This window comes from Myxocyprinus asiaticus, chromosome 18 (assembly GCF_019703515.2).
Source record: "Myxocyprinus asiaticus isolate MX2 ecotype Aquarium Trade chromosome 18, UBuf_Myxa_2, whole genome shotgun sequence".
NCBI classification, from domain to species: Eukaryota; Metazoa; Chordata; class Actinopteri; order Cypriniformes; family Catostomidae; genus Myxocyprinus; species Myxocyprinus asiaticus.
In genome coordinates, this window is record NC_059361.1 from 24,782,595 (window position 1) to 24,796,100 (window position 13,506).

The 13,506-nt window shown below is 40.7% G+C and overlaps 1 protein-coding gene across 1 annotated transcript in view; it reads left to right on the forward strand.

Moving 5' to 3' along the window:
* Positions 1–13,506, forward strand: part of LOC127455660 (insulin-like growth factor 1 receptor) — a 162,705-nt gene that overhangs the window by 117,073 nt on the left and 32,126 nt on the right. Inside the window, exons 3-9 of the mRNA XM_051723684.1 lie at positions 2,033–2,336; positions 7,577–7,713; positions 8,671–8,815; positions 10,221–10,429; positions 10,808–10,934; positions 11,545–11,780; positions 11,905–12,072. Coding sequence (XP_051579644.1) covers positions 2,033–2,336; positions 7,577–7,713; positions 8,671–8,815; positions 10,221–10,429; positions 10,808–10,934; positions 11,545–11,780; positions 11,905–12,072 — 1,326 coding nt within the window. The remainder of the gene's footprint in view (positions 1–2,032; positions 2,337–7,576; positions 7,714–8,670; positions 8,816–10,220; positions 10,430–10,807; positions 10,935–11,544; positions 11,781–11,904; positions 12,073–13,506) is intronic.

A 13,506-nucleotide genomic window follows, 5' to 3' on the forward strand; every position in this document is an offset into this window, starting at 1 on the left:
GGTCTGGGCTCCAAACAGGAATCTCCAGGATTCTGAGGGACACACAGACAGACAGGACCAAACTCCACAACAGGGAAAACATTAACAGTACTTTCCACAGGACTTTCCACAACAAACTGGCATAGGACAGAGAACACAGGGAGGTTAAATAGGGAAGGAAATAAGGAGGGTAATGAGGGAAGGCAGGTGAAGCAAATTAACTAATAACTAGGTAACATGGGGTGGGGCCAGGACATGAGGCAGGAGAGCACATGGCAAACAAACCTGACAGAAGCCATGTGCTCATACCAAACACAATGACAAGACAGTAGAGCACATGGCAACGAAACCATCATTGGCCATGTGCTCCAAAAAAAAAAAAAGAGACAAGACAGGAGGGCATGGCAAGAGACATGAACCCAAAGCCATGCGCTCACAAAGACGAGACATGGAGCATGAGTGTCCAAATCCTGACCCAGATATGGAACCGAACAAGACCGAAGAGTCAGGGTCCAGACACCATGCTCCGAACATGAAAACCCAGACTGAACAGAAGAGCACACGGCAAGGACATAACACCCGAAACCGTGTGCTCACACAGAGACACAGAACATAGGTGACAGGATCCTGTCACCACAATAAACATGACTGACAAACTGAAAGGATCCTGACAGTTTCGGCCTTTAAACTTTGGCATTCATTGTTATTTCATTTGTTTTCACTGTTTGTGCTACGTGAATGATACCTCAAATTGTGCAGTTTGTTTAGAAGTGATCGGATTGAGCCATATCTTCTGACTTGGGCCATTAAACAACCACCCAGGCCACCCTAGCAACACCCTCGCAAACACATAGCAACGTGTCACAAAATACTCTGATTTCACAGTTTTTCATGCTTCGCATAATACAGACAGGGCCTGTCTCCAATTGCTCACTCAGTGCAAGTGATCCCTCGACTCTCCTTTGCAAACACAGAGTGTGTTCAATATGGCTTGCTGCTGAAATTCTATTTTAAAACAATTTCTCACACTTTTAACAGAAGCTGATCTCTCTTGGAAGAAACATATGGAGCATTTTGGGTTACATCATCTCACCACAAAGGAACTGATTTGTTTGTCAAGAGCTGTTTACAGAGAGCCTCCAAATGGACCTGTTTGTTTGTATGAAATGACAGTTCAAAGGTTCTACTAGAAAGGGCGATTTGAACATGTTAAGACTTTTAAGTCAAAGCAATTACCAAGATTTCAGTTAAAAAATTGCTTATGCCATGTACAATACCTCTGAAGTCAATCAATCAGAGTTCCCTTGCTTTGCTTTCCCAGGCCTAGTGCATTGTTGTGTTGTATGTATTAGCGCACTGTGGAGTGAATTAATCTGTTATTTACTGGGAATATCTTTTACATTGCTGGTGTTTCTCATGACCCGACCCAGCCCAGCTCATTTAAAGCCCACCACAGATGGGCCGTGGCTTCTCGATTGGCCCGGCCCAGCTAGATGCTTCCCAATTTAATAGTCCAAACTGCAATCCATCTGCTAGCTAGACTTTTTGGCTTCATTCATCTCTTTACTCTTCCTCTGCCCCTCCTTTTTTCCCCCTAATTCTCTTAACAGTCTCTAAAAGTACTAATATTAATCTGTAGTGAGCTGCAGTTTACTAACAAGGCTGGCACACAGCAGCGCCAGGCCCTGCACAAGCACCTTGTATCCTGACTACATACAGGGCTTTGTCCCCCTCTATGTCCCGCTTCATAGCCTTCCTCAGCCATTTTTTAATTCACAGTCAACTGATCCTAAAAGACTGGCCTCCCTCATTCTCCAGAACACACACAGAGACAAATACAGAGATGGACACACACACATATCAAGCTTAAACTGTGTCTGATCTCTCATTCAAATTTTATTATATAAAAAACTTAACCAATTGTTGTTTTCAAATTCAAGTGTTTTAAGATTCATCTTAAGTGTTCAAAAGTGTCCAGTGGGGGCACTGTGTATTGGGACCCTACCATTCTGCCACTAACCTGTTTCTCTATATTTGTGCCTTTCTCTTCCAGTGTGTCCAGATAATTGTGAGAAGAGGGCGTGTATGGATACGGGTGAGTGCTGTCACCCCCAGTGCCTGGGCAGCTGCACTGAACCAGACAACGATATGGCATGTGCTGCTTGCCAGCATTACTACCATGAGGGCCATTGTGTTGAGGACTGCCCACCGGGCACTTACAAGTTTGAAGGCTGGCGATGCATCACCATGGACGTGTGTGCCAATGTTCACCTGCCCAGTGAGGTGGACTTCGTCATCCACAATGGAGAGTGTATGCCAGAGTGCCCACCTGGATTCACCCGAAATGAGACTCAGAGGTAGGCTGCCATGGCTGGATGTAGGAATTCCTCATTGTTTAGGCTATGACAGTGTGCACCAACTACATGCAAAATAAACACAATTTAACACAATTTAATGATTTTTTAAATTTTGTTTTTAATACAACAGTTCTCGGTTGTTTTCAAGTCAGATATGACCGATAGTAATGATGTGAACTTCAATGAGTGACTCAGATGTTATTTCAGTAACCGCTCTGACTGATTCAGTGAGTGCGTGAGTCATTAGACTGATTTAAATGTATGACTTAAGATAACACTTACCTGTTCGCCGGTTGTCTCTCGACGGAGAACAAGGGCACACGAGGTACTCGCGTCCGAATGGTTGACCGGAAAGACTTCCAGCGCTTGGCCGTCGCGAGCGCGCTGACCCAGGGAATGAGAAAACTGCTCTTTCATTGACCATGTGGGTGCCGAGGCCCAGAGGGCACCTGGCGATTTCATACTCACCACGTGCCGGCCCAGGGGCGATGGTGGGGCTGGTAAGTTCACCCGGGCCAGACCGGTCAGAGTCAGTCACCTCATCCCTGGGTCGCCCATGTCAGGGCCGCCTCGAAGCCCGTCCGGGGTTCTTGGGGGCCGACTGACAGGCAGGTGGAGCCACTTTCTGCGTGAGGATCTTCTCACAGACCGGCGTACGGGCTTCGATGGTGCGGGAGCCAGGGCCGGCGCCACAGGAGGACAGCCCTGGCGAGAAGCAGACGGGGTGCGGGACTTCAGAGGCCTGAAGGCGGCCGAGTCGCGCTGCGGCAAGATGTGTTTGATCGCCTCCGTCTGCTTCCTCACCGTTAAGAACTGATGGGCGAAGTCCTCGACAGTGTCACCAAAAAGCCCCCCTTGGGAGATGGGCACATCGAGAAAGCGAACCTTCTCGGCATCACACATCTCCGCAAGGTTGAGCCACAGGTACCACTCTTGGACCACCAGAGTGGACATATCCTTTTTAAGAATCAGACTGATCCGGGCTTGTGTCATCGTTGGCGGAAGCTTTTGATTCTTTAATGATTCCGTATAAACTTCTAGCAAAAGGTTCTGTAGCATTAGATATAAAAAATTCAGCAGTAAAGCCGTTTGGCCCCGGAGCCTCGCCTGTAGGCAAGGCTTTAATTACCTATCAGAGCTCCTCCAAGATTATGTCAGAATCAAGAGAATGTTTTTGCTCAGTCATCAATTTAGGAAGTTCTAATGGTTCCACAAAGTTTCTAATATCTTCATCAGTATCAGTATATGACTGTCTTGCCCTGAATAGCAAAAGCTCCACCTAATGCAACAAAATATTATTATATCTATATTTCAATCAGGTCAATTCTCTGAAGCCATTAGACGGCATTCAGTGCTTTAGCTCTGCTTCGGCACTTTTAATATTCCCTTGCAATTTCACGAGTTCTTTTGCTTTGGATATTTTGGTGAATGAATCATACTCTATGATCCAGCCCCTAAGAACTGCCTTAAGTGCCTCCAAAGCCACACCCACAGGGGATACTGAGGACCAGTTTGTCTCCATGTAAACATTGATTTCAGCCTTTAGCATTTGTTGGAATTCAGGATTTTGCAAAAGGGATACATTAAAGCGCCAACTATATGATTTCTTTTTCTCCGTATGTGGCAACACCTCTAAACACACCAGGGCGTGATCTGAGACTAAAATGTTTCCAATTGAGCAATCAACAACCGATGAAATGAGGGACTGAGATATAAAAAAAAAACCAAATCTAATCTAGACTAAATCTTATGGACTGATGAAATAAATGTATAGTCCCTACCAGATGGGTTCAAAAGTCTCCAAATATCTGTAAGACCAGTATTTTTACACATCCTGTGAAGTGTCAATTTTTCTCTATGGGGCTTGCACACTTTTGCTTCACTATGATCAAGGACTAAGTTCATCAAAAGATTAAAGTCTCCTCCCAATATTATATCATGAGGGGTGCCAGCGGCTTGCATCATCCCTTCAAGATCTATAAAAAAGCCCCGATCATCAACATTAGGTGCATAAATATTCGCCAAAATAAGACTTTGCCCCTGAATTTCTGCTAAAACAATAATGACTCTTCCTAATTTATCTTTAATCTGTTTGAGATGTTTGAATTGTAGATGCTTACTTATCAGTGTAATGACTCCCCTGCTCTTACTTGAGCCAGCACTAAAGAAAACATGGCCACCCCAAATCTTCCCAAAATTTTCAGCTTCCTGCGGGCAAAGATGTGTTTCTTGAAGAAACACTATATCATATTTCTTATGCTTAAGGAGAGAAGTAACCTTCCTTCTTTCTATAGGGTGCCCCAACCCATTCACATTCCATGTGGAGAGAGACAATCCACTCATATTAACTTTTGACATTTTGACATATGAGAAAAAATAGATTGTGTCAAAAACAAAATTATAAAGACCACATTCCAACAATACAGCAATAATCAAACCTCTAACTTCCCCCAGAACCAAACAAACAGATTTTGTGAGACAGAATTACACAACAAAAAATAATCTATAAAACAAACTCCAGCCTATAGGCGGAATAAACACAAAGAACGTGTAGATTCATCCACATAACTGTCCCGAAGGTGTGTTCCTCCACAAAACAAACTCCAGCCACAAGGTGGAACCAGCACAAAAAGAAAAAGAAAAAAAGCAGCTCATTTTCCTTGGACAGTCAAACGAATGTTCGGTGAGCTGGCCCATTCGAACATAAGTGCAAAAATGACCTAGTCACTCCAATGTCCTGCAAGAAATACTCCACAAAACAAACTCCAGCCAATACATTTACATTTTTACATTTTTACATTTATGCATTTGGCAGATGCTTTTATCTAAAGTGACTTACAGTACCCTGATTACAGGGACAATCCCCCTGGAGCAACCTGGAGTTAAGTGCCTTGCTCAAGGACACAATGGTGGTGGCTGTGGGGATTGAACCAACAACCTTCCACTTATCAGTTCATCCACTACACCACCACCACTCCATCAATAGGAGGCATAAGCACAAAAAACATGCAGATTCATCCACAAACTGTCCTGAAGGAGTGTTATTACACAAAACAAACTCCAACCAATAGGAAGCATAAGCACAAAGAACATGCAGATTCATCCATAAACTGTCCTGAAGGAGTGTTATTACACAAAACAAACTCTAGCCGCTAGGCGGAACCAGCATAAAAGAAACAAAAAAGGCGCTCAGTTCCTCGAACAGTCAAGTGAATGTTCAGTGAGTCGGTCCATTCAACTGCAACGTGAGTACCACAAAATAACTTACTCACTCCATTGACTTTATGAAGGACAATGCTTGCTGTGGGCATGTGAATGTTTTACAGCCATCCTTAGCATCTATTCTCAATTTGGCCAGGAACATCAGTGCAAAAGTGACCTTCCATTGATGTAAGTGTTTCTTGCATTCCTTGAATCAATCACGTTTCTCTCTTGTTGAATTCGCAAAGTCTGGGAACAAGAAAATGCTGTGGTTTTTCCAAGAAAGCCTTCCTTTATTCCTTGCCTCGTGTAACACGAGATCTTTATTGGATGATCTCAGAAATTTGGCCAGAATCCCTCAGCGGATCGCTGAGCCGGAACCCTGTGAGCTTGCTCGATTTCCAGCTTATGGCCTGCTATGTCGAGCAGACTTGGAAAGAGCCCGTCCAGGAATTCCACCATATTCTGACCCTCTGCTCCCTCAGGAATTCCAACAATACAGACGTTATTCCGCCAGCTACGATTTTCCATATCCTCCAACTTCTCCCAGACGTGCTCCAAATCCACCTTGGTCGCTAGTGGATTTGCAGATAATTCCCTCTCCGATGACTCCAGATAATCAATCCGTTTCTCGACATCCCACACTCTTGTAACCACCTCAGTGAAATTTGGCTTCATGGCAGTGATCGATCGACGTGTCACAGCAAGATCCTCCAAGTCAGCAACGACCTTCGTCAGCATCGCCAACATGTTCAACAGTTCTCGCTGAATTTCCCTCACTTCTCCGGCCAAATCGGCTCCCTGGTCCGTGGCCTTGTCAGGGGTGTCAGCTTGAGCACGTAAGTGTCTTTTAATGCCTCCAGAGCCCGAGGATTTTGAATTCTTTGATATATTGTCTTCCTATAACAGTTAGGGAACAGGGTGTATTGAATCTAGCAAAGTGCGCAGAGCTCACCATTCACACGTCTGAACCTCGCATGGCCTCTCACGTGACTCTCAGAAGATTTGTTTTCAAACAAAAACGTATTAGAGTGGACGTGGCCTTAGACTACATTGATTGTGCTGTTCTTTTGTTGTTGTGTGCAACCACTGAATACAAAACAATAAAAAGATATGTTGTCTTTTTTAGTAAACAGACACTGTAAGAAACTGTAAAAAGATGTAATTGTTAGACTTGCTTGAAGCATGGCTGTCCATAAACCACTATTCCTAACTGGAAATCGAACATTTGGTAAGTATTTTGATCCGGTGATTGGCAAGATTAGATGAAAAAGCTCCTGTTAAAATGGGAAATGTTTCCACAAAATCTAGATTTTCCTCATCCTTCTTCATTATAGCTCTACTTGTTCCCTTTATAGTTTTAGTTCGAGGTGGGGGAGTTTAAACTCCATTATTAACAAGCTAAACCTGTGTACAATTCCATGACCCTCTTATACACTATTTGAACATCTGATTTTGTGAAAAGCAATTACAGTATTTATTTATTTATGATGACATTAATTGTATATGCTGATTTGAGCATTTGGATTAAGATTAATTATGATCATAAATGTTTTAAAACTATTCACTTTCAGGTAGTATGTTATGTAAGACATTTTGTAGGAAATTGAGTTGTAAGAAAACTTCACAAAATAAATATACAGTATGTGTTTAACCTGGGAAGAGGAGATTATAAATATTGTTCTTTGGACTTGTTCTTCTGCTCTTTTGAAATGAAATAATAACAAAGAAACTATTTATTTTTCCATGTCACATTTTCTGGGTTGAGTCTGTTTTGCCTTTAAACTGGCCAGAACTGGTTTTGACTCGGTGCTGAATTAGTGATCCTCTTTTCACCTTAAACCCAGGGTTCAAACAAGGACTCTGTTAAGCATAAACACCTCATAAAGCACTGACTTTGTGCTTGTCAAAAACATTCCTAAATATACTTAATGTTTTGGTGAGACAGTAATCCTGTCACGGTTCACTGGCATTTGTCTTGGAGTCTGTGTGTGTTTGGCTGTGATCTGTCCTTGACACTTTCTCTCTTTCACCTGCAGTATGTTTTGTAGCGCTTGTGACGGATTGTGCGATAAGGTCTGCGAATCTAAAACTATTGATTCTGTGGATGCTGCTCAGTCCCTGCAGGGCTGCACGGTCATCAAAGGCAACCTACACATCAAAATCCGGCGGGGCAGTAAGTATCCTCACTCTCACCGTACTCTCCCACAACCTCTGGAGATCAGGGCAGAATTTCTCCAATTGTAGATCCAGGCCTTACCCACAGCATCAATATCAACATTGCCACACCCTGTTTTTCAAATTACATGATTCCCATGGTCATGGAAAACCTGAATATATCAAGGGATTTTAAAATTATGACACGCAGACTTGAATAGTCATGGAATTGAAAAAAATCATAGAAATTCAGGGAAAATACAATGAAATTTGTAAAGTGAATATAATTTTTCCAGGACATGCTCAGCCGATGAAAATATTTAATCACTGAGAAATGGCTCTCTGTGAGAGCATAGAAAATTTAAAATCCTTATCAAGTAGTTACAAACGACTGGAAAAGTCATGGAAATTCATTGGTCAAAAGCAGTGGGAACTCTGAAATTAATTTGTATATATATATATATATATATATATATATACTTATTAATTTCATATATAAATAAATATGATGATGATGTGCACCTGTATAAGTCGATTGTGAATGGGTGGCGTAAAACTTCCACAAGGCAGCGTGATAACAGAAGTCCATCCTTTGAGGATCTTACTAGGAAACATATGTACACTTATAAGTATAAGCATTTAAATATATTATATATGAAGACTGGTACCCGACATACACATGGAAATCTACTTCAGCTATCTCTATAAAATGACTTTAAAAAATACTTTTAAAAAGTCCCCAATTTTTATGTTATATTAAAATTATATGTACCTGTAATTTCCGTAGGTGACACAATAAGACTGTTGTCTTGTTGGGTATGAACCGCTAAAGCTCTTAACAGTTTGATATGGAACAGTTGCTGCCACCCATGTATCACTGTGATGAAGTGATGAGTTAGTGCAGACACTGTTTGTCCTGTAGGATTTGGTTTGTGCTGCTCCAGTGTCATATATCTCTCCCTCGCTGTTTCCCCAGATAACATTGCATCAGAGCTGGAGAGTTTCATGGGTTTGATCCAGACAGTGACTGGATATGTAAGGATTAAGCACTCTCACACTCTGGGCTCTCTGTCCTTCTTCAAGAGTCTGAGATACATTAATGGGGAAGAGCTCACCGAAAAGTAAGTCATTAAAGCACTTGACACTACCAGCTGCACACTCCAACTATTGTAGTGACATTTTGATGATTGACTGTGTATAGAACAGAGCTAGTCTGCAAAGCCTGTCCTATATAGATGCTACATATGTAAATATATTTATATACTTAATCATATACTGTATGTTTATATATATATGGATGTGGACTGAGTGTAATGATAACAGCGGAATTTTATTTATGCAGAACCAAAGTTTAAAACCTAAGCTTACTTTAACACTGCTGTTGTTGCTTTTCAAGCATTGTGTTAATGTTTAGTCACATAGTTCGTAGTTCAACCTAGTTTGTTAGTCTCATGCCTGAAACATGAATATTTCTTAGACTCAACATCCTTCACAATCCTTTCATTTTACAACATGTGTCTTCAAGGGTTTCCATAGGAATGGGTGAATGTAATAAAACGTCAGCTAGTGGAATGCACAGCTCTGAGGACTCTGCATCTCATTGCTTTTTAGGATGAAACTCGAGAGATCCAACTAATGCATACACACAGAAATACATAGGAAGTGATTTAATATCTTTATGGCTTTGATTCAGTAGTTCAGTACTGTAAACAATGTCAGTGCCTTCTGAAATAGATTGTGTTCAGCAATATCTGTAGACTAATTTGTCCTCACATGATGTCAAGAGGTTTATGGCAGACAGCAGAGGGAGAGTGTGGGAACCTTCTGTGCGCCTCTTGTTGTGGTCTCACTAGGCTTGAGTTTCATCTAGTGGAATGCTTGTAAGCAGTGCAGGCATTCTCCACGTTCCTGAGGTGTTCAGTGGTGCTCAGCAAGGTGCAGCTTTAGAAGCCACTTTACTGTGAGCCCTGATCTCCGTGTGTGCTTTGAAACATAATCTGCACACACACTTCACTTGTTTTTTTCCACATATATCACATTTACTGTGTGTACAACCTAATCAGATCAGTCTCATTTCTCAGGTTAGATTTTTCTTACATCTTACAAAACTGTAGCCCAAAAATATTTGGACACTTAAGCCACACTTAATAATGTATGGATGTCTCTGCATTAAATACATTTGATAAAAAAGACATTAGAAATGTATGTGGATTTGTCCTGTTCCACTAAATTTAACAACCAGAAAGTGTCCAAATACTTTTGTCTTAATTTTGACAAAATATCTACTTTATAATTTAAAACCTAACAGATTTCTTTGTTTTAAAAGTGTGCTTGTGCTATCTTTCTTTAAAGGTTTTTTTTTTTTTTTTTAATAATGCAAAGACATTCATACATTTTTATGTGGCTAAAGTGTCCAAATACTTTTCTGGGGCTTCTGTATGTGAGACATAATTCGTATTAACGCAGGATACCTAGACTTTGAACTTTTAGTATTTTAAGTTGTTTTCTGTGTTTTTCCTACTGTAGGATGTATGCATTCTCTGCAGTGGACAACCAGCACCTGCAGTATCTCTGGGACTGGAGCCAGCACAATCTGACCATTAGAGCTGGGAAACTCTTCTTCCGCTTCAATTCCAAGCTTTGCATGTCTGAGATCCAGAAAATGTGGGAGAAGACGGGCGTCAAGGAAAAGATGGAATTGGACGACGTTCGTGGCAATGGAGAACGCGCAAGTTGTGAGTACACGGCGGGATTATTTATCTACCAATAGCGGATTTGCCTAAAATTCAATCAAAAATATTCGATATTCAAGCAACTATGTGTAAAAACTCACACATTACAGTCACGCTGTTTGTTCAAGCAATGCAATCAGTGTTTGTTTCTGCATGAATGTGTCCTCTGAAGTCAGTGTAGCCAATGTGGTCTTATTTTTGCAGAGCATATAATTGCTCTGGCTCTAGACTCTGAGACATTAACAGAAGTGCCTTTTCTAAGACCACATAAATTCTTAGAAGCTCATGAAAGAAGGAAAGGCCAAGGCAAAGCCTTATATTTCAGCTGAAGAACTCTTATGGGTGCTTTTAGTTAAATCTCTCTTATGACCCCTCTTCTAGGTGAGAGTTATATTCTAAAGTTCAAGTCTAACCACACTCAGAGTACTCGGATAAAGCTCACTTGGGAACGATATAGACCGCCAGACTACAGAGACCTCATCAGCTTCATAGTTTATTACAAGGAGGCGTGAGTATCAACTGTTATGAATTACTATTGTATCTAGTCTTTTGAATCTGGGATTCAAAATATTAAAGCTGGAAATAAAATGTTTTAGGATAAAAATTTAAAAAAATTATGACGTAAAATGATTTCTAGGTCACAAATCAAATTTAACCAAATTTGCTATTGTGATCATGTTAACTCCTTGGTGCTAATGGTCAGATTTCCATGCTTCAATTTAAGCTCACAAGACTCTCTTTTCTACATTCTCAAATCATGCTGTGTTAACATGGATCATCAGATTTTGTACAAACTTGTGGAGTCAGTGCATGCTCGAGTGCATGTTGTCGTTAAAGTAAACAGAAGACATACCCAAAATTAAGAAATACTGAAAAATGTAACTCTTCCAATCTTTCAAATTGTTATGCTGATAATATAATTTGTAATAATAAATAAATAAATAAATAAACTGTATTATAATAAAAAAATGCAAAGTAGAACCAGTTTCACAAGTGGACTCAGACTATTGACCTAGGCTTTGTTAGAGATGTTTTTCATATATCTTAAACTATTTGTATCTGATGTACAGTAGAGTTTTATATTCATAGCATTAGTGCTCTGTCTTTCTTCGATACAGGCCATTCCAGAACATCACAGAATTTGATGGACAAGACGGATGTGGCTCTAATAGCTGGAATATGGTGGATGTGGACCTCCCTCAGGACAAATCAACCAATCCAGGCGTACTTCTGTCATCTCTGAAGCCCTGGACACAATATGCCATCTTTGTGAAAGCTGTGACCCTGGTTGTGGAGGACAAGCACATTCTGGGGGCTAAGAGTGAGGTTATCTACATTCGAACCAATGCTTCAGGTAGGCTTCACCACAATCCCTCCAGTATCCACTCAGTATCCAGTATCCATCAATCCATTTGAATCATTACACCAACTAATATCTGAAAAATGTTATGTTATGCTAATGGAATGGCCCTCCACAGCACCATCAATGCCTCTGGATGCCCGTGCATATGCCAACTCCTCCTCATCCCTGGTGGTGAAATGGTCTCCTCCCATCTCCCAAAATGGAAACAAAACATTCTACCTGCTCCGTTGGCAGCAGCAGGTTGAGGACCGTGAACTCTACCAGCATAACTACTGCTCTAAAGGTAAGTATGGACTAGGGGTGTAATGATTCACTCATTTCACGATTCGGTTCACGATACTGAACTCATGATTCAGTTTGGTTCGGTTCACTATTCTTTAAAATAAGCCTGAATCAAGAGAAGTTAAGATGAAATGTTTTATTATTAGATCACAAATACTGAAAGTGCGGAGGCCTTATTGTTATCATTAGGGCCCAAGCACTGAAAGTGCGAAGGCCCTATTGTTCTTCTAAGGATTCTTCGTTTTTTCAAGGTTTTCGGTACTTTTGGGGTACTCAACATGCATGAAAACTCTTGAAAGTCTGCACACACATCAGAGTCGTCGGCTATTATGGCTGGGCAAAGTTGCGGGGGGGGGGGGTGGTTTGGGGGCTCTGTGGTGCCACGTTGAAACAGGAAGTTCCTTATATCTTCTGTGTGCATTGTATGATTTTGATGAAAATTCAGCTGTATGTTTGGTAATGGGGGCTGATCACATTTATGCGGCTATTATGGGTCACAGTCATAGCGCCACCAACTGGCAGCAGGAAGTAAGGCAATTTTAACAGACTTTGAAATAGCCCTCTTGTGTTTACATGAATTGCTTCAACATTCTTTAGAATAATGTCAAGACACTGCTGAAGTAAAATTGTAAAGGGATATTTGATATCTTAAATACTGTTGTCATGGCAATTTATTGTGCAAGTGAAAGCAGTTTTTAAAGTGAAATAAAAAAGCTATAGAAGTCTAAGTTTATTGTAATGAAAATGTACTGCACAAACTTAAATTTTTTATATAAATAAAATATAATACAAATATTAACTAAAATGTAAAAGTACTAGAAAATCAAAGCCATATGTCTAACCCAGTTCTGAGTAGCAATTAACTTGTTCAGACGCAGTATCAGAATTGTTCAATAGAGGACAGCCAAGCTCCATTGTTATATGATTCCCAAAATACCACTTTCAGTCCCTCCAGGATTTTGCAGGTCATGTCTAGAAGGGATCCTTCTTTCATATGTTATGTATAGTCTAAGTATGTGTAACTACGTTCATCAGTTAACTATGTTTATCAAAAGAACGACATATAAAGTTAAAGATCCGTTTAAGATAGCTAGCAAAATAACAAGGGCATGCTCATGAACTGCTTTTAATTTTAAACAGTAAAAGCATTCATTATACCGTATTAAGATAGCAACATATGTGCCACAGTGATGTACTTGAGGAATCGAGAATGGGCAGCGAGCGCTCCTCGTTGCTGCAAGTTTTGCAGTTTATGCCCTTTTCCAGTTGAATCCCATTGAAAAATGCAAACAAATGTGTCCCCACACAAGATATATATCCACTGAGGTGCGGATGCAATCTTTGTTAATTAAAATATAAAGTTTCATATGGGCAGATTAGAACCCTAAACCTCTTATGCAGTGGGCAAATTAATTACCACTAGACCACCCAGTCA